The 27,361-nt window shown below is 52.2% G+C and overlaps 1 protein-coding gene across 7 annotated transcripts in view; it reads right to left on the bottom strand.

Annotated features, from left to right (window-relative positions):
* Window positions 1–27,361, bottom strand: part of arhgap44a (Rho GTPase activating protein 44a) — a 77,226-nt gene that overhangs the window by 24,790 nt on the left and 25,075 nt on the right. For 6 of the 7 annotated variants that reach the window (XM_064323531.1, XM_064323533.1, XM_064323534.1 and 3 more), the window contains exons 2-7: window positions 7,009–7,048; window positions 6,412–6,531; window positions 5,545–5,621; window positions 4,328–4,439; window positions 3,670–3,746; window positions 302–419 (exon numbers count right to left, since the gene is read on the bottom strand). In XM_064323531.1, coding sequence (XP_064179601.1) covers window positions 302–419; window positions 3,670–3,746; window positions 4,328–4,439; window positions 5,545–5,621; window positions 6,412–6,531; window positions 7,009–7,048 — 544 coding nt within the window. The remainder of the gene's footprint in view (window positions 1–301; window positions 420–3,669; window positions 3,747–4,327; window positions 4,440–5,544; window positions 5,622–6,411; window positions 6,532–7,008; window positions 7,049–27,361) is intronic. The other variant, XM_064323532.1, reaches the window with a different exon arrangement.

The raw sequence follows: 27,361 nt of genomic DNA, 5'->3' as shown, positions 1-27,361 counted from the left end.
ACGAGAAAGAGAGACAGAGAGAGGGAAAGAGGGAAATAGGGAGAGAGGGATAGAGAGAGCAATAAATGGAGAAGGAAAGAGATAGAGGGAAAGAAAAACAGAGTGATAGAGTAATATGTGAAAATAGTATATAGGTTGTAGAGTTCATTTTTATTTTTTATTAAATTAATTTATTTATCTATTTTTGTTATTAACCGTTGTTCTTTGTAACTCTTGCTTTGGCAACACTGTGCATGTCATGGCACTTAAAATGCAACTGAAACTGAAATTAAACGATAGAGCGAGAGATAGAGTGGCTTGCCCTGCAGATCTCCATGCGATTGGCTGCTTCCTCCATCTCCTCCCTTAGGGCGTCGGCCTTGGCTCCTGAGGGCTGCAGGTTGCTGGACAAACCCGAGGACTTAGAGGACTGATGCCACCTGCGGAGAGAGCCTGGAGATCAGAGGGGATGCACACACACACACACACACACACACACACGCACACACACACACCACGCACACACACACACACACACACACACACACACACACACACACACACACACACACACACACACACACACACACACCATGCACACACACACACACACACACACACACACACACACACACACACACACACACACACACACACACACACATGCATGCATGCACACACACACACACACGCACACACGCATGCATGCACACACACACACACACCCATGCATGCACACACACACACACACACACACACACACACGCACACACGCACACGCACATGCATGGATGCACACACACAAAGTAACAGGTAGTATGTATATCCACATTATTTAACTCTATGAACCTGAAATATTCACATTCACACTTAAACAAAAGCCTTCCAGAGCAGTCTGTTCCGGTCCAGCGGGGAGAGACGGACACACACATTCAGAGAGGAGGACTCAGCGCTTCCTGTTTCAGCACAGGGGGGTCAGGCGTGACCGAGGCCAATCTTCCCAACGAGCGGCGCTCGGGCGCCCGGGCCCGTCGGAGGGCAGTGACCGTGAACGGTCCCCTGCACACAACCGCGTCCGGCTCGGGAAGCAATGAGAAAAGAAAAAAAAGTTTTGTGACGCACGCGGCTGTCTGGCCTGAGAGGAACTGGAGCGTCGTTAAGTCCAGACAACTGTGAGGAATGAAGAGGAGGGGGTAGACGGGGGGGGGGGGGGGGGCTGTCTGGGCACCAGGACGACGGGGACGATCCCCGCTAGAGACAGTATCCCTGCGCTGATGAGCCACACGCCCTGAGTGTCATTAGAGAGAGAGCAGCTGCTGTATTTCAGAGCCGCTGCTGAGAAGCTGAGCCCTTCCCCGCCTCACACAGCCCGGCCTTCACATCACTCTCAGGTGTGACTCAGCAGAGCGGCTTACATTACAGGGCCAAACACAGGGGCCCTGTGCTGCGACTCTCGCCAACACGCCCACACACACTTCCCTCCCGCAGTCCCTCTCTTTCTCTTTTCACACCCCTGCGTCTCTCTTCTATCCTTTCTCATTCTCTCTCTCTCTCTCTCTGATTCTCAACTCTCTCTCCCTCCCTCTCTCTGTCTCTCTCGCTCTCTCCGTCTCTGACACTCTCACACTGTCACACTCTCCCTCTCTTTGTCTCTCTTTCTCTCTCCTTGATTCTGAGCTCAGCCATTATGCTTAATGCAGGAAGATTCTGGGGGCATGTACAGTACAGAATTCAGCCTGACATTTTAAAGGCCATTTGAACAGTAAACACTGCGAGTGGAGACCCTGAATCCAGGCCTGAGCGTACATTCCCTTTCCCTCCAGGATAGTGGCGGGACAGAGGGGCAGATTCACTCACAGTTATTAGAGGACGCGGGCCAGCAGCGGGAGGAAAAACACAAAACCTCCCAAAAAACCAGCCCCCTCTACCTCACCACTCCACCCTGTTTCAACTCCCCAAAAACCTAACCCCCTCCACCACACAACCCTGTTTCAGCTCCCAATCACCTAACCCCCTCCACCCAGTTTCAGCTCCCAATAACCCAACCCCCTCCACCTCAGTGACCCTGTTTCAGCTCCCAATAACCTAACTCCCTCTACCTCACCACTCCACCCTGTTTCAACTCCCCAAAAACCTAACCCCCTCCACCACACAACCCTGTTCCAGCTCCCAATAACCTAACCCCCTACACCTCACCCCTCCAAACTGTTTCAGCTCCTAATAACCCAACCCCCTCCACCTCAGTGACCCTGTTTCAGCTCCCAATAACCCAACCCCCTCCACCTCAGTGACCCTGTTTCAGCTCCCAATAACCCAACCCCCTCCACCTCAGTGACCCTGTTTCAGCTCCCAATAACCCAAGCCCCTCCACCTCAGTGACCCTGTTTCAGCTCCAATAACCCAAGCCCCTCCACCTCAGTGACCCTGTTTCAGCTCCCAATAACCCAACCCCTCCACCTCAGTGACCCTGTTTCAGCTCCCAATAACCCAACCCCCTCCACCTCAGTGACCCTGTTTCAGCTCCCAATAACCCAACCCCCTCCACCTCAGTGACCCTGTTTCAGCTCCCAATAACCCAACCCCCTCCACCTCAGTGACCCTGTTCCATGCAGCCCGCTCACAGTGACAGGCAGGGACGCGACTCCCCCACCCTGAACGTTCTGAAAGCGCCCAGACGCATCGACCCAGACGTGTCCCCTCCCTGTGGCGGGACAGTGCCAGACCCCGTCACCGTCACCGGGAGAGGCACAGCGTCCTCGCCGTCTGAGAACCTCCGACGCGTTTCCTTTAATATAAAACCCCCCAGTCACTGCACCGCCAGCCCCCACCTCCCCTGTCTCCTCCCAGAGAGCCTCTCCCATTAACGGCTGGTCTGAACCCAGTGCCCCCGCGGTCGCCGGGGGAAACGTGCAGAGCGGTCACAGTGTACTCAGCTACGATGGAGAATCACTGACGACTTCTGTAAAATAAATCCTCCCAGTGACGGGATTGCTGTTTCAAACCCTCCTCCTCCTCAATGAAGCTCACTCTTTTTATTTTTTTTTGTCTTGCCTTTGTGTTGCTTTTATGTTTTCCACTAGTACGTTTCTCATGTCTTGTTAATAGTGAAATCACTCTATAAGGATTCTATTCTTACATCATATATACTGTATTTCATTTACATTTCATTAAAAAAAATGTATTTTTTCTTTTGTAATGTAACGACTGCTTCATGTTGACCCCAAGAAGTCAAGCTTGTTGCTTACCCCTCTGCTAACAAACGAAACTCCCTTATGCTAAATGCTAACCTGAACTCTCATCCTGGCAGTCTGTTGAACGTTATACAGAGTAGTCCCCAATACCTATTATTATAATCAGGACACCCTACCTGTCCTATTGCCATGGAAACCCATTAATCTACTCCCACCCAATGAAACGCTTATCTGAGCTTTGACCATGGGAAAAAGGGGGTGGTATTGGACTGGTGGGGGGGGGGGGGGGGGTGCCGGAGTGAGACACGGAGAAGGGCGGTGCCCCGGTACTACCGGAGAAGCCGAAACCAGGCGGGACCGCGTGTAACCTGAACCCCCTGACATTTCCCCCAGCCCCCGCACGCGGTTCCTCCCGGCAACCAGTTCACAGGGGATGGGGTTTCTCCTGCAGCGGCGCCCCCCCCCCCCACACGAAAAAAAGCACACTGTCCCCTCTTACCGCGTGCGGGCGGAGTCCATGTCCAGGACCAGCTTGGCTAAGTGCTTCCTCTGTTTCTGAATGCTGGGGATTTCCACCTGTAAGCGGGAACATAAAGCAAACAGAACAGGAAGAGGGGAAAAAAGCCTCCTATTTAACAGCCCTTTGGGAGGTAAAACACAGAAAACAACATGTACCTTTGTCACACCTCCGTGTGGGAATACAGAAGAACCGCACACCTGGCTTGGGAGCCTGATTGGCAGAGGTGTCCAATAACAAAGCTATTAGCTCTGGAAGTGCTGGGAGGGTAGACCGCATAAAAAACCTCCACGTTTTTTTGAGCTTTGCTTTTTTACATAAAGAATAGTGGTGAGAGGCTCGGTGATGGAGGTCAGCTCACAGATTCCATAGCTAAGGCCAGACGGGCCAACTCCCACATTGCTTCGATCCTCTCTATCTCCTAGTGAGAAGACAGCACAGGTCGTAATTACAGATTCCAATGCTAAAGTACACTACAGAACAGAGGGTCCATTCCCGTAGTATTATAACCAAGGTCACGCTCCTTTAAAAGCATTCGCGAGACCATGAAATTGGACTGACTGGTTTTGGAGGGAGAACGTTCGATGTTGTTCTGAGGGGTCTGCAAAGTCTGCGTTTGGGATCTCACTCCCCGACTTACCTCAGCGAGGTCGTAGAGGGGCTCGATGACGTCGCTCTCGATCTGCAGCTCAAACAGGATCAGCTCCTGGGCCAGCCTGTCCTCCGTGTCCCCACACATCTTCAGCATCTTCCTGCAAGGGCACAGCCAATCACAGCACTGCAAAACCGCGTCGCCGCCAGTGTGGACGGACAGGCAGAGAAGGTGGGTGGAGCCAGTCAAAACAAAGCAGAACTAGGGCACAGCCAATCGCAACCCTGCAAAAACCGTGTCATAGCCAATGAGAATGAAGAGGCAGAGGAGGTAGGCAGAGCCAATCAGAACGGAGCTCAACCAGGACACGGCCAATGGGGAGGGAATCCGGGAGCAGAAAGGGAAAACCCCTGTTTGCTTGACGTTATTAATCGGTGGTTCCACAAAATGAAGTGGTCCTGAAAGCTGGGACACGGTGAGCAGATGACCGTCAGGAGGCTGGAGGCGGTGTGGTATAACGGTTAGAGATCTGTGCTTGTAACACAGATTTTGCAGCTTCAGTTCAGCTGTTGTACCCTTAAACATGGCACTTATCCAGTATCCCTTCAGTAAAATACCCAGAAATGTCGTGGCCATTTACATCAAGGAATTACCAGACCTTAACGTGGGCTTGTTGATCTCGTGGTATGATTCTCGCTTTCGGTGCGAGAGGTCGCGGGTTCAAATCCCAGTCGAGCCCACAGAGGCATACGTTACAGTAGGTTTCTACACTAGGTACACTTTAATGGCAGGAAAATGGCAAGCACTGAATGGCCTGTTCTTTTTGTTATGTTATACATTATGTCACAAGGCATATTGTAGCAACAGTACAGCCATATCGGATGGCTAAGCCTACTAATAATGTTTTTTTTCTTCTGCGACCAGCGGACACAGTACATTTTCTGTAATTACTTAAAAGCTCAAGGTCAGTGTAGCACTGTGTGTAATGGGTTCGATGATCAGTACTGGTAGCTCAGTAGTGGTTCCAGACTGCAGGCCATAAATCAGGGACAGTCCATTTCCTTGACATTATGATCCATTAAATGTCAGGCCTTTCTGAAAGAAGCAGGATGGAATTGGCACAAGATCAATCTTTAATTACGGAGATGGTAAGCATGTGTTTATGCCCTGGTGCATGTGGTTGGTGTGTGTGTGTGTGTGTATGTGTGTGTGTGTATAAGTGAGTGTGTGTGTGTGTGTGTGTGTGTGTGTGTGCACAGACTCACCCCAGCAGAGAGTCGTCTCCCAGCACTGAGGCTCCCTCCACCAGACATTGGGCCAGAGTGCTCAGTGGCAGCTTCTTCTGCGTGAGGGGGAGATGGGTATCATTCTGACTCTCAGCTTATACTGTGTGCACATCAGCTCTCTCAATAAAACACAACAGAGCCATAAAATTAAAAACCAGGAACGCCGGAGCCTATCGTGGCATACGCTGGGGGAAGGGCAGGACCGGGCCCTGCACTGGTCACCAATGCATCTCACCACTCACACATTCACACACCAAGGACAATTTAGACTCTCAAATTAGCCTAACCTGTATTGTCTATGGACAGTGGGAGGAAACTGGAGTACTCGGGCAGAACCATGCAGAAATTGGGGGAACGTGCGCACGGAGAGGCCGTCGGCCGGGATTTGGGGTACGTTCTTGCCGTGAGGCGACAGTGCAGCTCGCCGCACCCCCATGCCGCCCCACTTTCAGAGCCTGTCAGAGCCTTATGAACCCAGCAGGCCTGATCACATCAGACCGGCACTACAGCCTCCTGCTATTCCACAATTCTACACATCAGCACTAACCCGGTCTTCTGCTGTCAGAACCCTTCCCTGCCTATTTGAACCCTTTGAAGAATATGTTTTTTTTTTGTCAGTGTTCTAGAACTCTACTGCTTTCAGTCACCAGGAGCAATTGTGACATCAGCATTAGAGTGTTCAGTTAAGAACGTTCTAAACACGTATGCGTGACCTCTGTGTGACCTCTGTGCACCTTAAATTCTGTTCACAGCCGATCCTCGGCCGGGGGGCGCTGTGTGTGTTCACTGCTTGGGAACGTGACCCACTGAAGGCTGATAGGCCCGCAGGCAGGCGGGCGAACGTACCGAGGGCGAGCGGACCGAGCGCTTGTCCACGTCCACCCCTTGCTGTCCCTGCAGGCAGGTGGTCAGCTTCTTGTGGGTGCTGTGGGACACCTGCTTCACCAGCTCCAGCCGTTTCTCCACCTGGTTCAGGAACAAAACGCCACTGAGCGCGCTCAGAAGCACCTGCTGATGGCCTCCAGACCCTCACACACATGGGGGGATGATTTTAATGACTGTGCTGTGAGCTACTTCACTCGTCTTTATATACACACACACACACACACACACAGACACACACACACACACACGCGCACACACACACGCAGGCACACACACGCACACATGCACACAGTTTGCAGCAGGGGAGGGATTATACATCAATTGATTTCAGTGTACATTCCATTAACATGAGAGACGTTCCATATAAATATATATTCTTCCCATGCAGTTGTAGCTAATTAGGTTGAATCACAGGAGACATTAATCCCCTGTTTCCCCTTCCTTCCTAGGCTGATTAGCTCCTGACTCCAATGCAAACTCGCCGCTTTAACAGACAGGACATGCGTCTCTAAATGAGTGGTAAACGAGTGGCTCCACACAGGGAAAATTATGTTTTACCTGTAGCAGGTCTTCACTCAGCACTTCTGTTTTTTCTGCCCTGAAATGAAGAGGAAAAAAAAGAAATTGAATGATAAAATGATTTTTTAAAACAGCCATGGAAACTGTGGAATGACACACTGCCTGGAATCTTTATTCGCCTGAATAACATCCCTTGTTGTTGTCATGAATCTATCAAGCTGCAACAATGCTCATAACTTATTTTATTTTTCTGTAGGATTGAGCAACTCGCTCGTGAGAAAACGGAATGTTCTGGGTTTTGGGAGAACAGGCCGTGTGACCGTGTTATACACGGGGGCCCATTCGCCCGTTCCCGGGGAGGGTCTTCCTCTCTCGGACTAGATCCAGAACCTTCTGGGACTCTCCGCCGCTATGATGTCAACTCATGTCAAGATATCAGCACACCCCACCCCCCCCCTCCCCCACAACCCCGCGCACCACGTTTGACATTTATGATTAAAGAGAATAAAATGTTCCCTTTTTACTGGAATGTTTAGCAGTGAGGGAACAGACTTGGGCCTTCCCTGATACAGAACGGGGGCGGTCTGCATTAGAAAGCACTATCGCCGCCCTGTCTGTCATTCCTGGAAACACAGCCTGGGGCCTCTTTGCCCTAGGCTTAACCCAGAATGATCAGGGTCCTGTTTGGGTCCTGTTTGGGTCCTGTTTAGGTTCTCCTTGGGTTCCCCTTGGGTTCTGCTCTGGTTCTGTGATCACTGAGATCACCATTAATGTTGCAGGAAGATAAATACAGTATGCAGCACCAGGCCCATATGAAAGCCTGACCATGGACAGGACCAATGTCACTGAGACAAACTCTCAGGCCTGCATGTCCCTCACAGTCCCCCCAGAGTGGTGTCGAACCCTGGGCCAGGAGACCCACAGACCTGCCTTTCAGACAGCAGCCACTGAGAAAGATATTCATAGAATGAAAGCAGAACACTCTGTGGATCAGGCCAGTCTACCTGTGGCCTGAGTCAGGACCGGGCCAGCATGTGTGTGCGTGTGTCTCTGTGTGTGTGTGTGTGTGTGTGCGTGTGCGCAAGGTGATCTCGCACACACACACACACCTTAGTGAGGTCACCCTGCAGAACTGCATGCATCACGGAGCTGAGGTATGCCAAACACACTGCAGACGTACACAAGCTTTCAACACTTCAGCAAGACTTCCCGTCTGTCAACACAGAGACAGGAGAGCTGCAGACTGTACATGACAGAGCCGGGCTTCTACATAAAATACACACCAGGGTGGTGCTTCTACATAAAACACACAACAGAGCAGTGCTTCTACATAAAACACACAACAGAGCAGTGCTTCTACATAAAATACACACCAGAGTGGTGCTTCTACATAAATAACACAGAGTGCTTACATAAACCACAACAGAGCATTTCTACATAAAACACACAACACAGCCGGGCTTCTACATAAAACACACACCAGAGTGGTGCTTCTACATAAAACACACAACAGAGCAGTGCTTCTACATAAAATACACACCAGAGTGGTGCTTCTACATAAAACACACAACACAGCCGGGCTTCTACATAAAACACACAACAGAGCAGTGCTTCTACATAAAATGTACAACACAGCCAGGCTTCTACATAAAACACACAACAGAGCAGTGCTTCTACATAAAACACACAACAGAGCAGAGCTTCTACATAAAACACACAACAGAGCAGAGCTTCTACATAAAATATACAACACAGCCGGGCTTCTACATAAAATACACAACAGAGCAGTGCTTCTACAACACAGCCACTCACCACATGGGGGCGGCTTCGTTGTGTGGTGCGTGCGTGCGCGGCGCGGTAGCGTGTCGTGCTAATCAGCAGGTGCAGTGGCTGTTGCGTGACGTGCTGCGTCGCGTGTTTGGTCGTCGTCTTCTGTGTCTGGCGTGGCGTGTGTTGGGTGTGTGTGTTTGTGTGTGTGTGCGTGCTGCGTGTGTGTCGTGTGTGTGTGTGTGCGTGTGTGTGTGTGTGTGTGTGTGCGGTGTGTGTGGCGTGTGTGTGTGTGTGTGCGGTGTGTGTGTGTGGTGTGTGTGTGTGTTGGTGCGTGCGTGGTGTGTGTGTGCGTGCGTGCGTGTGTGTGCGTGCGTGCTGCGTGCGTGTGCGTGCGCGGTGTGTGTGTGTGTGTGGTGTGTGTGTGCGTTGCGTGCTGCGTGGTGTGTGTGCGCGTCTGCTGCGGTGTTGGTGTGTTGTGCATGTGGTCTGTGGAGCGGAGTACCGCTCGGCCTTTCCAGGAAAGATAAGCGTCTGCGGAATGAGACCTGACTGTCAGGTCCTTTCACTCTGACCCCGAGGTCATCCCCCCACCCCCACAGGAAACACACACACACACACACAAACAGGCCGAGCCAGACCAGGCAGAATAGAGCAAGAGAGAGCGAGAGAGAGAGCGCAGCGATTAGCGATCAGTGTCCCTGCCCACCGCCCCTCATCCCCTCCGCTACGGCGCGGGAAACCCCGCCGCTCCTCTCTCTTCCCTTTCCTGGGATTTCCCAGTTTTCCCCAATTCGTGGCGCCGTTTTTTTTTTACTCACCCACAGCCTTATGGGACCTGAGATCGTTGTGAAGGGCTGGAGCGGACAGTAGAGAGGAAAGCCAGTGGAGCGAAGCGGGGGGGGGGGGGGGGGTCTTCTGTCTTACAGCCATATTTTACAGTGGGGTCACAACCAGCCCACAGCCCCATGACTCCCATGTATATATATCACAGCCCCATATAGACTCTGACACGGTCTCATACAGACCCCATACAGCGCTGAACGGCATTATAAGATTTTATAGCGCTTTCAGTTTCATCATAATGGTGGACTTGGCCACTGAATCAGGAGAGTCTGGGCACTGAAATACCTCCTAGCCACAGTGCAGCACAAAGGGGTGACTCAGACTTACAGCTCTGGCTGCTGGCATGGAGAACGTGGGCCTGCTTTAACCCTTTACAGGAGTGTGAGTATCAACACAAATGTGTGGTTAGAATGTTCTTAACTGAACATTCTAGTGCTGATGTAACGATCACTACTGGCAATTGAAAGCAATGGAGTTCTAGAACGCTGATTTAGAATTTCGAGAAAAAAAAACATTCCAAAAAACGTAATCTTCAAAGGGTTAACCCCACAAACTCTACAGCCAAAGCGGTGGTGCAGACAGAAACAATCATCCCCCAATAGAGCGCTTTGACTAAACCACAAACAGAAGCACAGACCCCAGTGAGCCTCCCAGCCCACACACAGGGATCACAGACGGAGGTGCTTTTGAGGCGGCCAGACGAGGCGTGGCTGTCCCGCCCGTGTGATGAATGGCAGCAGTGCGGCGCTCGAAACGCCTACGCCTTTCCAGGCCGAGACCAAGGAGACGCGTCGTTACTTTTTTTAGACCGTCGTGATGGACGAGCAGCAGCACCGCTACCAAGATACCGCTAACATCTGCGGTGCGGGAGACTGGCTAACATACTGCTAATGTCTGCTGTACAGGAGGCTGGCTAACATACCGCTAATGTCTGCTGTACAGGAGGCTGGCTAATATACCGCTAACCTCTGCTGTACAGAAGACTGACTAATATCGTATACATGCTTTTCTCCCATACGTACATGTATTTCCTGAAAATAAGACCGATGTACTCCACTTCTGTGAGTCGCTCTGGATAAGAGCATCTGCTTAGTGGCTGTAACGTAATGAAATAACGTGTGTGCCATCTGCTCTGCATAACCCCATCTCTTCTGTCGTCTGTGATGTATGCATTGCTTTTATAGTGCTATCTGTATGCCCTAATACAAAGCACACAGGTCTGGATCACTTTTGAGACGTTATAAAGATTTTGACTTTCTTTCTGCTTTTTGAGAACGACCCAAATTGAAACTTAATGCACCTGAAGTCAACGCTCAGTGCTATTCCAGATGGGTCCAGAGCCGAAAAAATGAACAAAGCATAGTTTAGATAATAAAGCGTACAAAAATAAAATCTGGTCCACAGACACTGGACGTCACCGTTGAGCCTCACAGTGCTTTACAAGCCCGGCTTCAACTGAAATGCAGCAGGGTGCTGAAATGCAGCAGGGTGCTCTTCCAGTTGACACAGTTGTGAATCTAAATGATGAGAAGTAGATGAGTGAAATGAAAACATCCTTAACCCAGATTCAACAGCAGGACCCTGAAACATTCTGATTGGACAATAAGACAGCAGCCTCCCAGGGGAATATCTATTTCAGGAATTCTGTCACGTAAGAGCTTCCACACTCTGCCACCAGGGGGCAGCCATCCCAAGGAGGGGCTCCACTGTCACAGGAGCGCACGAGAGAAACCAAAAGGAACAGGGTTGAACCAAACGCCATCCCTTCTGCTCTTTGCCCGTTCAAATGCATTTAAGAGGCGAAAAACGAATGTTAATAAACACCGTAGACACTAAACAAGCACATTTCTTTGTCCACACGTCCACAGCAAAGCACCTTCTGAAAATGATGAGTCTCGATCTGGACTTTATAGACCAGCACAAATGTTTCTGTTCAGGCCTGACAAACAAAATCTAACTTTGAAACCGCGTGGGTCTGCACAGGGTGACTATTTCATATTCTTCAACAAGCACCGACAGCAAGAGCTTATAAACAGACATGTGGGGCGCTGGAGGGAGGGGCTTTTGGACATGGGTGAGGAGCCAGGCTGGTCTGGAGGAGGAGATATGTAGAGATGGAAGGGGGTACACACAAAGGACCAAGGAAGGGGATATGGGGTAATGGGAGAGGGGCCAAAGTGAACTGAGGGAGGAGATATGTGGGACTGGAGGAGGGACATACTAGAATGGGGGAGGCGACATGGAGTAATGGGAGAGGGGCCATATCGGACAGGGGGAGGAGACAAGTCAAATTTGGGGAGGGCCTGATACTCCGATTTATGAAATCCGGCCAGACACGTGCATACTTCTGTAACAATGGCCAATTATTTTGCCTGCACGCTGTAGACGCAGGCAAGACATAATGCGATTAAAACACATTCTATTCATTCACTTTTTCGTGGAAATGATGTTCAAAACTGCATTCATGCGAAACAAACAAAACTGCCCCAACCCAAGAAATAACTTAATTTGTAAAGAAGGCGCGTCCATTTAATGGAACAAACAGATAACAATGAAGCCAAAGGTATGCACAGACGTAAAAAATGTAGTCAAGCATGCTAAGCAGTCCATTGTTTGTGAGCAATACAAGTCACGAAGGGACGTACATGATTAGTTCTCCCGGGAGCCTCATTAAATATCTTAAAAGTTACATGAAAGGTTTGGGGGAGGAGCCAAACTGGGCTGTGGGAGGAGCCACATGGAGCCTGGGGGAGGGGCCAGGCTGAGACAGAGTCAAAGACAGAGGTGTGTATGTTAAGGGAAAGGAGCAGACGCTGCTCTGACGAATCAACACAGACTCTGAGGAATGTGCTGAAGCGGATGAGGTGGCAGCTTCCTAAATGAGAACAGGAGCCCTGTCCCAGAGCAGGGCGGGGTTACGGGTCAGAAGAGCACAGGACAGGTGTGCTCTGCCCAATCAGAGAGAGGGGCGCCCTATGGACAACAGGACAGGGCTCCCAGAGATGTCATATAGGGACAGACATTCAGCCCTTTGCAGAATGACTGAGCATATGTGCGTGGGAATGTGTGTGAAGGTGAGTGCGTGTCTGTGTGTGAAGGGATGTCAGTGTTAGGCTGCGCATATGTTTGTAGGAGTATGTGTGTTATTGTGTGTACATGTGCTTTAGTTTTGTTAGCGTAGTGTATTGTGCTAGCGTGTTTGCGTATGTCTGTGTGTGCCTGTGAGAAGGCTTCAATGTGTGTGTATGTGTGTGAGTGTGTGTGTGCGCGTAGGTGGGTGTCTGAGTGCATGCATGCGTGTTCGTTGCGTGCGAGTGTGTGTGCGTACGTGTGTATGTGTGTGTGTGAGGTAATCATATGAAGACTACATCTCTGCATTCTTGTCCTTCTCGTGCAGATTTGTGTTTCCAAGGTCACTGTAGAAAGAGGAGAGAAAGGAAAGATATCTTCCCACGCACAATACAATCTCTCTTTAATCCATCACCTGCCGCTTTTAAATTTCCCATACTCCTTTCCTTCTTTCTCTCTGTCTCACACTCTCTTTTTCTCTCCTTCATTCTCTCTCTCTCTCTCTCTCTCTCTCTCTCTCTTCCACACGCGCATATGCTTCAGTGCGAAGCTCTGCAGCGGGAGAGAGGGAGAAACTCAACACCGCCTCTGCAGACTGAAACGTCCCACAGACCAGCAGCTGCTGCCGCTCTGCAGTCAGAGACACTGTGAGCTGCTGCCGCTCTGCAGTCAGAGACGCCGCGAGCTGCTGCCGCTCTGCAGTCAGAGACGCCGCGAGCTGGTGCCGCTCTGCAGTCAGAGACACCGTGAGCTGCTGCCGCTCTGCAGTCAGAGACACCGTGAGCTGCTGCCGCTCTGCAGTCAGAGACACCGTGAGCTGCTGCCGCTCTGCAGTCAGAGACGCCGTGAGCTGCTGCCGCTCTGCAGTCAGAGACGCCGTGAGCTGCTGCCGCTCTGCAGTCAGAGACGCCGTGTTCTGCTGCCGCTCTGCAGTCAGAGACGCCGTGATCTGCTGCCGCTCTGCAGTCAGAGACGCCGTGAGCTGCTGCCGCTCTGCAGTCAGAGACGCCGTGAGCTGCTGCCGCTCTGCAGTCAGAGACACTTTGAGCTGCTGCCGCTCTGCAGTCAGAGACAGCGTGAGCTGCTGCCGCTCTGCAGTCAGAGACAGCGTGAGCTGCTGCCGCTCTGCAGTCAGAGACGTGACTGCCACCTCAGTCGAGAGCGGCTGCGCCGCTCTGCAGTCAGAGACACCGTGAGCTGCTGCCGCTCTGCAGTCAGAGACACCGTGAGCTGCTGCCGCTCTGCAGTCAGAGACAGCGTGAGCTGGTGCCGCTCTGCAGTCAGAGACAGCGTGAGCTGCTGCCGCTCTGCAGTCAGAGACACTGCGAGCTGCTGCCGCTCTGCAGTCAGAGACACTGTGAGCTGCTGCAGGGGGGGGGCAGGCCTGCGGCCGGCAGGCCGGCTTCAGCGCTGCGAGGACGGGGGTCAGCACACACTCTGGAGGATGGAGGTGCCGACAGGAGCGCGGCCTCACCTACCCACCACCCCCCCACCCCCTCAGGGTCCCAGGGGTTACGCGTGCCGGCTGTACCTACGTGGGCTGAATGAGAATTACCCACAATGCACTGCGGTGGAGGATAGGGGGGAGGGAGAGAGGAGAGAGAGAGAGGAGAGAGAGAGAGGAAGAGGGTGATGGAGAGGAGGTGACAGGGGGCAGGGAGGGGAGGGAAGGAAGATTGAAGAAAGGAAAATGAGAGGACAGAGGTGGGAGGAAAGCAAGCGAGAGTGGAGATGGAGGGATGAGGTGGGTGAAGGGGGAGGAGTGAGAGAGAGGGTAATGAGGAAGGGAAGCAAAAGAAAAAGGGAAGGAGAGAGAATGTGAGGGGGAGAGGCGGAGAGGCAGAGAGAGAGAGAGAGAGAGAGAGAACACAGCTGTGTGTTTTACAGGCATTTTCACCCTGAGGGGTTTGCCTCTGAACTGAAGACGGGGGTTGGCACAGTGGCCAGCGCCCCTGAAGCTAACCTTTCTCATGACATCACCCTGCCCTCTGACGCTGCGCTGCGTTCGAACCCGCAGCCGGGGGAACACAGCCGATCCGACAGCGGGGGGGCCTTGACCGTAAGAGCTGATCCATATGGACAACCCAGCTGTGCGAAGGCAGGCAGAGATCAGCCAATCGTGCGACAGTGCAGCACGGGGGGAAGACAGAACCACAGGAGCAGTTACCATAGGAGCAGTTCCGTACGGCTAACCCAGGCATGTGAAGGGATAGGAATGCTAGCAGGGCTTAGCCAACCGAACGACAGAATAAGTTGGTCATACAGAACTAATCTGACACTGGGGTGACCTACCCGTAAGGGATATCAGAGAGAAGGGACAGCAATCTGCTGAAGCAATTTCGGGTTAATAACTTAGCTCAAATACCGTGCCCCACCTGGGAATCAAACCGGCAGCTTTGGCGTTCCCAGGTCCCAAACGATTCTGCAAACAAACACCCTGTCCTGGTGCCAAAATGCAATGCTATGACAGATGTACTTTATCAGGTGTTACAAGGTGACTAGTCTAACCTTGTTCCACATCCCGGAAACCCACCCTTCTTCCACTCCCTCCGCAATACCGCCCCCTGTCTCCATCCACAGGTATTGCACAGGGCACCGCAGCGGTCTCTTTTCACACGGCGCACACAAAATTTGGGTAAAATTCATTCCGGCAGCCCCGCTGAGCGTAGCGCGCGATCTGCGGCGTCTGTCGGAGATCAGCGCGCTCGTTAAGAGGACGCAGCGCCGCGTCACTCTGCCTTGGCTCACAGCTTCGGCTCCGCCAGGAAGCGGGCCAACGTCACGGGCTCTTTATTTACCGAACCGACGGCTCGGCGCGCCGAACAGTGAAAACCCCGGGTGTGATTTACCGCCGCGTTACGATTGTTAATGACACAAGGGGCGTGCCCGGCGACAGAAAAGCGCATGACTAGCACGTCAACGCGGACCGCCTGACGGCACCAAACCCCAGAACTCCAGCGCGGAGAATCGGTGAGGAACAGCTGGCCGTCTCCGATCGACGCCCTAAAAACATTAGGAAGAGACGTAGCCGGCGTTCTGCTGGAACAGGGCACCGCTACATTCCGTCCTGGGGAGGAGAATTCCCAGCTCCCACCCCCCTGAACGAATCAAGACAGGGACCGTAAACTCCTGTTCAAAACCCTCCCCCCAGCCTGTTCTCCAAACGCAGTCAGCTCAGTGGGTGGCTGTGATGTTGTCGCGCCGTCCGCGCGCGACGCTAGGCTCGCGAAGCCACTGAGCTCTTCTGCAGTCAACCGTGCGAAGCACAGAGAGAAACGGAGGAATAAAAAAAAAACCCCTCTTCCCCACATCCGGCTGCCAACTCGTCCCACGCTCTCGCGCGTCGCATACGTCTCACTTACAATTCCTCGGTTCCGCACGTCTGTGGCACGACAGGACCGTCGGTTCGGCTTCGCCTGTACAGCGGACCTGGGAGCAGCCTCCACGCTAGAAGGACCGCAGGGCTGCACAGGGGCAGAACCTAGGCTAGGCGAAACTGAGCACCGTTTTCTCCCAGCATCCAAACAGTTCCCACAAAAATCTCTTCCCCCTGTCCTGAATTGACTCTGGCAGACAGACGGGGGGGTGGGGTGGGTAGTAGAAATTGATAGGGGGAGTAAGAGAGGGGGTAGACCCCATCATCAGGGTCTCCCCCCATCTGACCCAGATGACTTGGCATCTGTTCATTGGCTAAACCGTTTTGTGTAATACACTCATGTAAGTGGCTCTGGATAAGATTATCTGCCGAATGCCTGCATGCAGGTGTAAATGTAAAGGATGACGACAGGAGGGAGGGGCCCAGAACGCTTCCCTTAATTTAACCATCTCAGACACATCGTCTTCCCTGCGTTCTGTCGAAGAGCGTTTGGAGACGCAGTTCCACGGGCTTCTCAGTGCTACAAAGCAGCCCTTTCATGGGGGAATCTGATAAACAGCACTATTAGGGCCTGTGCCAAAGCGGGACCAGAGCTCAGTCTTATTGTGATAGAGTCAATGCAGACAGAGAGAACGCTCACATTTACAGAAATGGTTATTAGCCGGGTGGGGGGGGGGGTTGGTTCCTGTGGGGCTGTGGAATGGAATAACGCTCAAGGATGAGTCTGCCGCAGAAAAGATATCCCATAATCCCATCCCCCCTCCCCTCCAACCCAAGGCATGCAGCGAGCACTTCCTTTAATACCCACCCCGTACAGTAATGGAGTGAGCTGCCTAATGACTGTGACAGAAATGAGCATCCCCCCTCCCTCCTTCTCCCTTCCTCCCCCCTCCCTCCCCTCTCTCTCTCTCTCTCTCTCTCCCTTTTCTATATCACAATTCCTATCTCTCTCAGTTATTTACTCTTCACCCTTCCTACCATCTTCCCCTACCAACTCATTCACCCCAACCTCCCCCACACTGTTCTGGGAAATCCAGTTTACCATGGAAGGGAGTTGAGAGGTTTCCACTGAACCAATCATAACGAAGAACGAGGGAAGTGGGTGGTGGTGGGACCTGGGGATTTCGGGGGGGGGGGGGGGGGGTTGGAGCAATAGGACAGCCCACAGGGAATGCTGAAAAATGTTTCCCCCCCGCTTTAAGGAGCCAGCGTTGGGAGGGAGCGGTGGTGTTTTATAGGACGGCAGGCAGTTTTAGGGTCCGGCCCCCCTGGCGGGCGCTGGCTCGGCCTCGTACTCTCACCCAGAACCCTGTTAATCACGGGGAGGCAGACACGAAGGTCCCCTGCCCTGACTCCGGGGTCAGTAAAACAGGCAGGAGGACGTTCCAGGTCACCTGCACGGGTCACAGGAGCAGCACAAACCCTGGACTCGCTGCTATAAGGGGGGGGGGGGAGGGGGGGCTTTCTTAAAAACACTACAGGGCTACAGGCACTAAAACCGCTGCGGAAAGCAATGGAGCTCACCCCTGTTAATATTTATCTCAGTTACTCACTCTCTCTTTCTCATGTTCTCTCTTTCTCTTGCCCTGTCTCTCTCTCTCTCTCAAGTTCCCTTATCCTTTCCTCTCTCTCACTTCCTTGTGATTCGGCTCTCTTTCTCTCCCTCTCCCACATGCCCTCTTTCACTCTCTCTCTCCCTCTCTCTCTCTGTCTCTGGTGATTTGAGAGAGACGCGCCTCGCTACGCGGCGTGACGTGCAGAAGGCAGTTGATGGACTCGAGGTCCCAGGAGAGCCCCTTCCAGGTGAAGCAGGAATACCCAGCATGCCTCATCCCCACGGCCCGCAGGGGTTGCCATGGCAGCCTGCTCTGCGCGATGGGGGCCGGATAAAAATAAATCTCGGAGGGGGAAGGTAAACGTTGCATTAAGATACAGGAGGGCACTATTTTAACTTGTGAGAAACGTGCCACCCTCCCCCCCACCACCACCCTTTCACCGCCGCGCCTGAAAACAGCTGCAACCTGCCCCGCCAATCCCTGCGTCCGCACCGTCTCCGAGGCCCCCTGCTTCTGCACGCGCGGCACGCTCTTCAGGAGGAGGCGTAACGTTACCCAAACACACGGGCCTTTCGCCAATACCCAACTAACACGGCTAAACGTTCCCGCCACGTTACTGGAACGTTTTGTCAACGTTGTAACATTGCCACCACATTGAGAGGAACAATTTGTGAGGCCATTCTGTGTTAGCTGGGTAGGTGAGAAGAAGGGGAAACGGACAGGAGAACCCTGGTCTTACAGTGCCTGACAGTGCCCAGGTGCTGTTTGCATATCGTGTTTGTGCAGCTCAGCTGTGTCTGAATGGGGTTTCTGCACAGCCCTCGGGCCCTGAATGCACTGCATTTTTCAGTCAGTGTTTGCAAACAAACAGGGATAAATAAACGGAAATGTGAAGGAATGGCAGTCTGTTAGCAGCAGCACACTCAAGCACTCAGCTCTCATTATCGATATTGGACTGTAATACTGGGTAATGAATCAATCAATCAAACAATTAAAAAATGGATGAGATGCACTCAAAGACCTCTACCCCTGCCACTTCCACCTTGGATGGTACGGTCCTTCTGCCGCCTCCCCCTCCGCCTCCCCCCACTCCGGAACACATGGTGCGTTCCCTTTATGACCTCACGGCCGAGCCCACCGGAGGCACATGAAACGCAGGTCACGTCACAGTCTGGAGAATTCCATCCGAGAGGCCTGCGTGCTCCGGAAGCACGATGAGCACAAGAAACGGGGCGGGGCCAGGACCTGACGCCGACGGGCTGAGAGGCGCGTGGGGTTCAGAGCCCGAGGCAAGGTCAAGCACCCCCCCCCCGTGTCCTTTCAGCAGCCCCTTCCTTCAAAAAGGTGGCTCTCAAAATCCTGCAGGGACTCTGTGTTTCCTTTCAGTGAGCGGTCAACTTAGGCCATAGACACCAGTACTCCTCTCCCCTCCTGGCTGAACTGCTGGCCGTTCTGCAGAACCCCCCGCTGCCCCAGGGAAAACATCGCCAGAGAGAGAGGTACACCACTGAAACATTTATAGCACGTGCATTTACAGCATCAATATTCCAGCGCTGCTAAAAATACACCGGGCAAGTGTGCAACCTGTGTGTGCGTGCGGGAGCGTGTGTGTGTGCAACTATTTGTGTGCAAGTGTGTGTGTGTGTGTACACGTAACCGTGGGAAGCCCCATGAAGGAGCACACCAGTGGAAAAGAGAAGTGTGTGTGTGTGTGGTGTGTGTTCACACTCACTCTGATGACACACAACCCTTCCTCTCCTCTCCCCCTGATCTCAGCTTGCCTACAAGACATCTCCAGCGGGATGGTAAAGCTCAGCTTGGGTAAAGCTGAGATACTGTACTGTTCCCAGCCACGTTCTCCCCCCACATGCCTGACCTCACGCTTGCCCGGGACACTACCACAGTGTCAAACTCTTCATCTGTGAGGAATCTCACAGTGCTGCCAGACAACATACTGTCCCTCTCCAAGAACATCACAGTGATATATCGGACATGGAAATTCCTTCTGTACAACATCCGGAGATTCCGGCTCCATCCTCACAAGAGGTGCTGGTCGTTTCCTGTTTCCTGGAATACTGCAATTCCCACCTTGCTGCTCTCCCTGTCTCTGCCACAGACCTCAACATCATCCCAGAATTCACACGGCTAATCATTTCAACTGCTGCCCATTTCACACTGTCAGCCTTACAAATATGACACTTTACTCCTGATGATTTCTGACAGTACATTCCATCGATTTTACTGACTAACACCGGCTGCTTGGCCCTGTTTAAGACCGCGGACGGATGACCAAGCTCCCATTGTGTAAGACCTTGAATGGTACAAATCTTGTCCAGGAAGACGTTGGTGAAAGAGGTAATTTACAGGGCAGCTGGACTGAAAGAGAAAAGTGTGGCTGTTGGAGACTGAGGCCTGGCTGAGTGGCACATAAGCAGAGTGTACAGACGAGGGATTAATGAGAACCACACAGAAGGCCCATCCAGGCAAGAGCAGACGATCACTGCATCACGATACACAGAAGGCTGAGGGGGTATCCAGGCAAGACCATACCATCACACTACAGTGAGGTTTGAGGGAGCTCTAGACAAGAGCAGACGATCACTGCATCACACTACAGAGAGGCCTGAGGGAGATCTAGGCAAGAGCAGACGATCACTACATCACAATACAGAAAGGGCTAAGAGGGGGTCCGAGCAAGAGAAGACAATCACCGCATCACAACACAGTGAGGGTTGAGGGGGATCCAGGCCAGAGTAGACGATCGCTGCATCGCAATTCAGACAGGGCTGAGGGGGGATCCAGGGAAGACCAAACAATCCCAACACTGAGGGGCGGAGATAAGATGAGGGAAGCAGTGTAACCTGCCTGCAGGGTCAGCTGGTATCCAGGTGTCCTCTGAGCAACGACTGCACAAAATAATACCTGGGTAACACAAGACGTTCTCACAATGTTCCTGGAATGTTTTGTCAATGTTGTAACATTGCTACCACATGGCATTGTGGGAATGTTTTGAGTTAGCTGGGTATATACCATAGCAATATTATACTGAAACAACAGCCACGGGTGGCAGCACAGCGTAATGACTAGGGCACTGGGCCTTTGTGCCATGTAGAGGCGGCAGGTTCACATCTCAGGTGGGGCACAGCTGTTGTTCCCTTGGGAAATTTTAACTGCATTACTACCCAGCTGAATTAATGAAGAGAATGTACATATTAAGTTGCGTGGATAAGGATGCCTGACCACAAAGCAAATAATAATCATCACAATTCATCATCCTATTATTATTAGTTATTATTCTATTATAACGGCGCACTAATGGTATGTAATATACGACGCTGTTAAGCATATGGTGCAGCCGGGGCTCTGTCTCTGCTCAGCTGGCTATCGTACTAAACGCACGAGGCAGAAATACCTGGCCGCTCGGAGCCTGCGTCCGCGTCACACATTCCTGAGCGCTTTTCCCACAGCTGGGAACATCTGGGGCCGAGCGCTGCTTCGCGTCCAGAACACAGGAAACATTTGTTCCCCCGAAACTCGCTTTTTTGGACGTCCCCCCCAAGAACCTCGGCCCTCGCGCGTCCCCCCCTGAGAGCTGGCCGGTGGGCCCAGAAAACCGGATCGGTGCCTTAAAACGATCAGCGCCGCGGACGGTTTGGACCGCGATGAGAGGCAGAGGTGAAGCGGGGCGGGGGTGGGGGAGGGGGTTACTGATTTAGCTGAAACTGCAATGCGAACAATTACCGACGGGAGTAACGGCTCCACGGAGAGAGACAGAGAGAGACAGAGAGAGACAGAGAGAGACAGAGAGAGACAGAGAGAGACAGAGAGAGACAGAGAGAGACAGAGAGAGACAGAGAGAGACAGAGAGAGACAGAGAGAGACAGAGAGAGAGAGAGAGAGAGAGAGAGAGAGAGACAGAGAGAGACAGAGAGAGAGAGACAGAGAGAGACAGAGAGAGACAGAGAGAGACAGAGAGAGACAGAGAGAGAGAGACAGAGAGAGAGAGACAGAGAGAGACAGAGAGAGACAGAGAGCATGCCGCCAAGCACCGGGTCACTGAGTTCACTGTGGAGAAGAGGGAGCTCTGACTGAGCTAAAATAGTTCTGTCTGTTCCCAGCTCACACAACTGACAAAGCTAAAATAATTCTGTCTGTTCCCAGCTCACAGAACTGACTAAGCTACAAGAGTTCTGTCTGTTCCCCAGCTCACAGAACTAGACTAAGCTACAAGAGTTCTGTCTGTTCCCCAGCTCACAGAACTGACTAAGCTACAAGAGTTCTGTCTGTTCCCAGTTCACAGAACTGACTAAGCTACAAGAGTTCTGTCTGTTCCCCAGCTCACAGAACTGACTAACATACAGGAGTTCTGTCTGTTCCCCAGCTCACAGAACTGACTAACATACAGGAGTTCTGTCTGTTCCCAGCTCACAGAACTGACTAAGCTACAAGAGTTCTGTCTGTTCCCCAGCCCCCAGAACTGGAAGAGTTACGTGGGCAGCAGATAAACTAGGACCAGTACCATCAGTGCTTCTTCCGCAATTCCGCAAAAAAAAAGTGTGGGAAATGAGATTTCACAAGTGCGGAAAGAAGATAATTAGCTGAGCATAACTGGATGGCTGAAAATCAAAGACTTTCAAAGATGGACCCACCAATAGGAAAACGGAAATGTTCCTTCTCCTTTAGACACCAAAGCACGCTATCAAAATAACCATACCCCTCTCTCTGGACAAGAGAGTCTATTACATTAACACATTAAAAAAGAACAACAGCCCAATCAAACGGGTCATCCAGCTGACGTGAGGGTGGGGAACCGCGTGAGGTAATCGCATGAGGGCGAAGGTCACCTGGCTGTGTGATGTCTGGGAGAGGACTGATGCACTCACGCCAACGGAAAAGCACAGCACGAGAGAGGAAGTCTTTCACGGAAAAAAGCATAATAAATAGATGCGATAAAAATGTGGGAATTGGAACGGGAAAGGAACACAAGTGTGCAGCAGAGCAGCGGGAGTGGAAAAAAAAAACGTTCTTGTTCTCGTGAAAACAGCAGCTGTCTCTGAGGGAGGGGGCCTGTGTCTGCGCGTTTTTGGGTAGTGGTGCGACGGGATTGGGACGGGGACAGGGCCGGGGGTGGTGGGGGGGGGGGGGGTGAGGACGGGGACGGGACGGTCCGCCGCTGCAAGCGGACAGTGGGGCCCATGGCACCCCAGCGTCTCCTCTGCGGTGTGGACACAGGGGGCGTGGCGGGCAGGAGTCAGGGCTGCTTTTCTGTCTGTCACTGACCCAGCCTCCCTGCCTCTCCCTTTCTGCTCCTGTTTATTTACTCTGACAGTCAATAAAGTCACCCGTTCTCCTCCCCCCTCTTTACCTCTCTCTGTCGATCCCTTTCTCTCTACTCTCTGCTCACTTCCTTTCCATTACTGACAGCCAGTGCAAACACCCAGGCAGAATCACTCTCCTCCCCCATTCCTCTCTAAGTGCCCTCAGTCTCTTTCTCTCTATCACACACACACACACGCACACACACACACGCATGCACACACACATACTCACACAAGCACACACACACACACACGCACGCATGCACATACACACACTCCCAAGCCACGCATCCTTCCTCACACACACACACACGCATCACACACACACACCACACACACCATGCACACCTCCATCACACACACACATCACACACACACCATGCACTACACACACTCACACGCACACACACACACGCACGTCCACACACACACACACCACACATAGCACATACCACACACACACACACACCACGCATGCACATACACATCCACACACACGCACACACACAACACATGCACATACACACACTCACACACACACCACACACACACACACAACTACTCACACACACACGCACACTCACACACACACACACACACACACACACTCACACACATGCACATACACACACACACATGCACACACACACACACACACACACTCACACACACACACTCACACACACAGAACCCAAAAGACACAGCGACATGAGCACCCACGCACCATCCTGCCTAAAAATTTCAAACCCCCTGCATCAGAATGTCTGGCGCTCGTCTGAAATGATGTTTATTCTTACAGTCCCTTCCCTCCAGGCACAAGAGCTCGGGGGGGGGTAGGAGCCTCCCTTTCGGCTCAACGATCTTCGCACCCGTCCTGCAGGTGGAACAGGTTGCGCCTGCCCCAGCCGAAGTTCCCACGCCCCTGCGACACCTCCACGCCAGAGCAGAGGCCGCCCACGCCGGGCGAGAGAGAGAGGCCGGCCGAGCAAACGCTCCACGCTCCCAAAAACGATCCCGTCACAGCGTCACAGTCCCGCGTCTCCGCCGGCTGAGCGCTCGGACCCAGAGTCAATCAACTGGGCGGTACAGGAAGTGATCGTTTAGACCCCCGAGCTGCCCTCAGCAGTTTGCACATCCGCTGCGAGGCCCGATAGCCCCGATAAGGGACGGAGGGCCGGATCGGCCTTATCGTCCCGTACAGGGAAGAGGGAGTGCTCTTTTTCCGGCTGTGTGACCGAAGCCATTTCCTGAGACGCTCCCTCGGACCAAGTCCACCCGCCCTGGACCTGGAGGTACAGTGTTCCCTTTCCGAATATCCCAGCCTCAGCGGGGGACCAGGCGCTCAGACAGGGCCGGCGAGGAAGAGGATGGTCACTGCATTTCCTGTCTGAGTATGAAGACGGGCTCTAGGTACCTCTGACACCTGTCGATCAAGCCAAACTCCTCCTACTTCCTGTCCCGGCCTACCCACCCACTTCCAGCTATTGTGTCACAGCACCATGACCAAAAAAACCCAACATATTTATGAAAGTCAGTCCCAAAAATTTGGAACAGCCTAGCACCTTTTCAACAAGAAAAAGCTGAAAAATTGCCTGTATTATATAAGCGAATTCTGCTGTATACAGAATGGCTGACTGTCTCTCCCTCTCTCTCTCTCCCTCTCTTTCTCAGATGAAGAGTAGAAGGATGTAGAAGTAACGAGCGAGCGTCGACTCTGTGTAAAATGGCTCCATTAGTTCCAGTCGATGGTGAACCCTGGTCTGTAATCGAATGCCATTTCTCCCCTCGGGTGCAGAGAGGAGTCATTTTGGACGCAGACGAGAAAGCCCAGCAAAAGCAATGAGCAGTGACACGCCGAGCTGAGGAGCCTGCAGCAGGAGAACATCATGGGTCTCTCTCTCTCTCTCTCTCTCTCATATAAACACACACTCATTCTCTCTCTCACTCTGTCTCTCTTTCTCTCTCTGTCTCTCTCATACACACACTCATTCTTTCTCTCTCATACACACACGCTCATTCTCTCTCTCTGTCTCACTTTCTCTCTCACACACATACTCTCTCTCCCTGCCATCTGATCATGAGCTAATTTAACTGCCATCATATGGGAGGGAGGCTTGGAGGGAGGATTCTCTTTCCCAGGCTTCTGTATGGAGACAGATGGGACTTGGAGAACGCTCAGAATTCCTGCATCTGTGGAGGAGGTACGAGGCATGTCAGGAGGACTTGGGGAGGTACAGGGGCATGTGAGGAGGAGGACTGGAGAGTACTGGAGCAGTGTTGATAGGGGATGGAGAGTACGAGAGCAGTATTAATGTAGGAGGACTAGAGGAGGTACTGAGAGCAGTGTTGATAGAGGGGGAGTTGGAGGAGGTACAGAGAGCAGTATTAATGTAGGAGGACTTAGAGGAGGTACTGAGAGCAGTGTTGATGGAGGAGGACATGGAGGAGGTACAGAGAGCAGTATTAATGTAGGAGGACTTTGAGAAGGTACTGAGAGCAGTGTTGATGGAGGAGGACTTGGAGGAGGTACTGAGAGCAATGTTGAGGGAGGAGGAGCGACAGTTAGTGGAGCCGTGCTCCACCCAGAGCAGGAGCGGAGGAACGTCTGTCTGTCCTTCTCCTGTTCTGTGACTGGAGATGGTCATGATGGGATGTCCTGCACTGCCTGATGCAGAACAGCGTTATCATGGTGGCAGAGAAACAGCAGCGTATCATGGTGGGCAGAACACCAGCTTTCAATGGTGCGGCAGAGAAACAGCAGCGCTATCCAATGGTGTGGCAGAGAAACACCAGCATTATCCAATGGTGCGGCAGAGAAACAGCAGCGCTATCCAATGGTGTGGCAGAGAAACACCAGCGTTATCCAATGGTGTGGCAGAGAAACAGCAGCGCTATCCAATGGTGTGGCAGAGAAACAGCAGCGCTATCCAATGGTGCGGCAGAGAAACAGCACATACGGAAACCCTAACAGAGCAGCTCATTTACACCCCGATAATGAGGCCAAATGGTGTGGGGGAAACCATGGAAATGAGGTCACCCCACATTGCAACAGATTTAACGCAGAACAGCTCGATCATAAACTCCTGCAGGGGCTGGAGATGTGGAGGAGGGGAGTGCCGAGCAGAGAGAGAGGCATCTGAGATAGAAGGAAAAGAGGAGAAATGAGAGGGAGGAGAAGAGCCCTCAGACCTGTGCTGGGAGAAGAGATTAGCGGCGTTGTCACGGCGATGACCGAGACAACCTGGCGACTTCATAACAGGCTGACTGGTGAGACCAAAGGGATCAAAAGTCCTGCTTTGCCTCTGAAGAATCAGAAGCAAATGACTTGATGTTTCCTGCATATGACCTCAGATTGGCCAGCCACCACCCATCCACAACTGCTATTGGCCAATTAGGGAAGGTGGAGAGGCGGAGAAAGCGAGAGTTCAGAGAGGTACGTGTTTGTAGACACACACAAAGTGGTCCCAGCACAGTGTTGCTATACAACCACCCCGATGACCCCTGTTGCCAGCCTTGTTGTTATAACAACAATGCTCCTCACACTCATATCAGTGGTGAGAAGGGGTTGGCTGGGTGCAGGGTGGGGTGGGGGTTAGAGGAGAGTGATAACAGTAGATAAATAAATACGGGATGCATCCCTCCCTCACGGCCCGTCTCTCCGCTGAGTGCCCAGTGCTTCTGAGCCTCGCTGCACAGGAAGTGGATCATCACAGAGGCGTCTCTCCACCCCGTCTCTGTGGAACTACCCCACCCTCCTCCCACCACACCGCCCAACACCCCCTATACCACCCCTACCTCCCACCACAGCCATCACAACTGCTGCACCTGGACTTACAGAGCAAGAATCTCCAGCCTGTCTACGGTACACCAGGGATAATAACCCTTCGAAGAGTAGAATTGTTTTGGAATGCTTTTTAAAAATTCTAATTCAGTGTTCTAGAACTCCATTGCTTTCAGTTACCAGTAGTAATTGCTACATCAGCATTAGAATGCTCAGTACAGATCAGTATTAGAATGATCTCAGGCCTTAAAGGGTTTAATCAGGAGTACAACTGTTGTAATGTCACCTCCCTGTTTGGTGGATTATGTTGGTAGCAATCATTGACTGTAATTGGTGGGCACTTTCTGGCAATATGTCCAGGATTCTTGTGGGACTTAGCAGGAAGTTGCCAGAAAGCCATTGTCCTATCGGCTGTCTTCAACATACTCTGATTGGTCAAGCTCCTCTCTTGTTTTCTACAAGGAAGTAAATACCGTGACTGTCCTATAACTATTTTACTATCCCTGCGGTATGGAAATTGAGGTTCATTTATTGAACTACACTCAGGGAAGTCAAACTGCAAAGTCAAACTGCCAAAACCCCTCCCGCACGTGGGCAGGTCCAGTCGGACGGAACAGAAGCTCCTCCCATTTATGGACTGGGTCCCAGCGCAGCGACCTCACTCCGACAACGCGGGCCA

Source organism: Anguilla rostrata, chromosome 2 (genome assembly GCF_018555375.3).
Source record: "Anguilla rostrata isolate EN2019 chromosome 2, ASM1855537v3, whole genome shotgun sequence".
NCBI classification, from domain to species: Eukaryota; Metazoa; Chordata; class Actinopteri; order Anguilliformes; family Anguillidae; genus Anguilla; species Anguilla rostrata.
The sequence above is the reverse complement of the archived record's forward strand: the minus strand, read 5'-3'. Positions and strand labels throughout refer to the sequence as shown.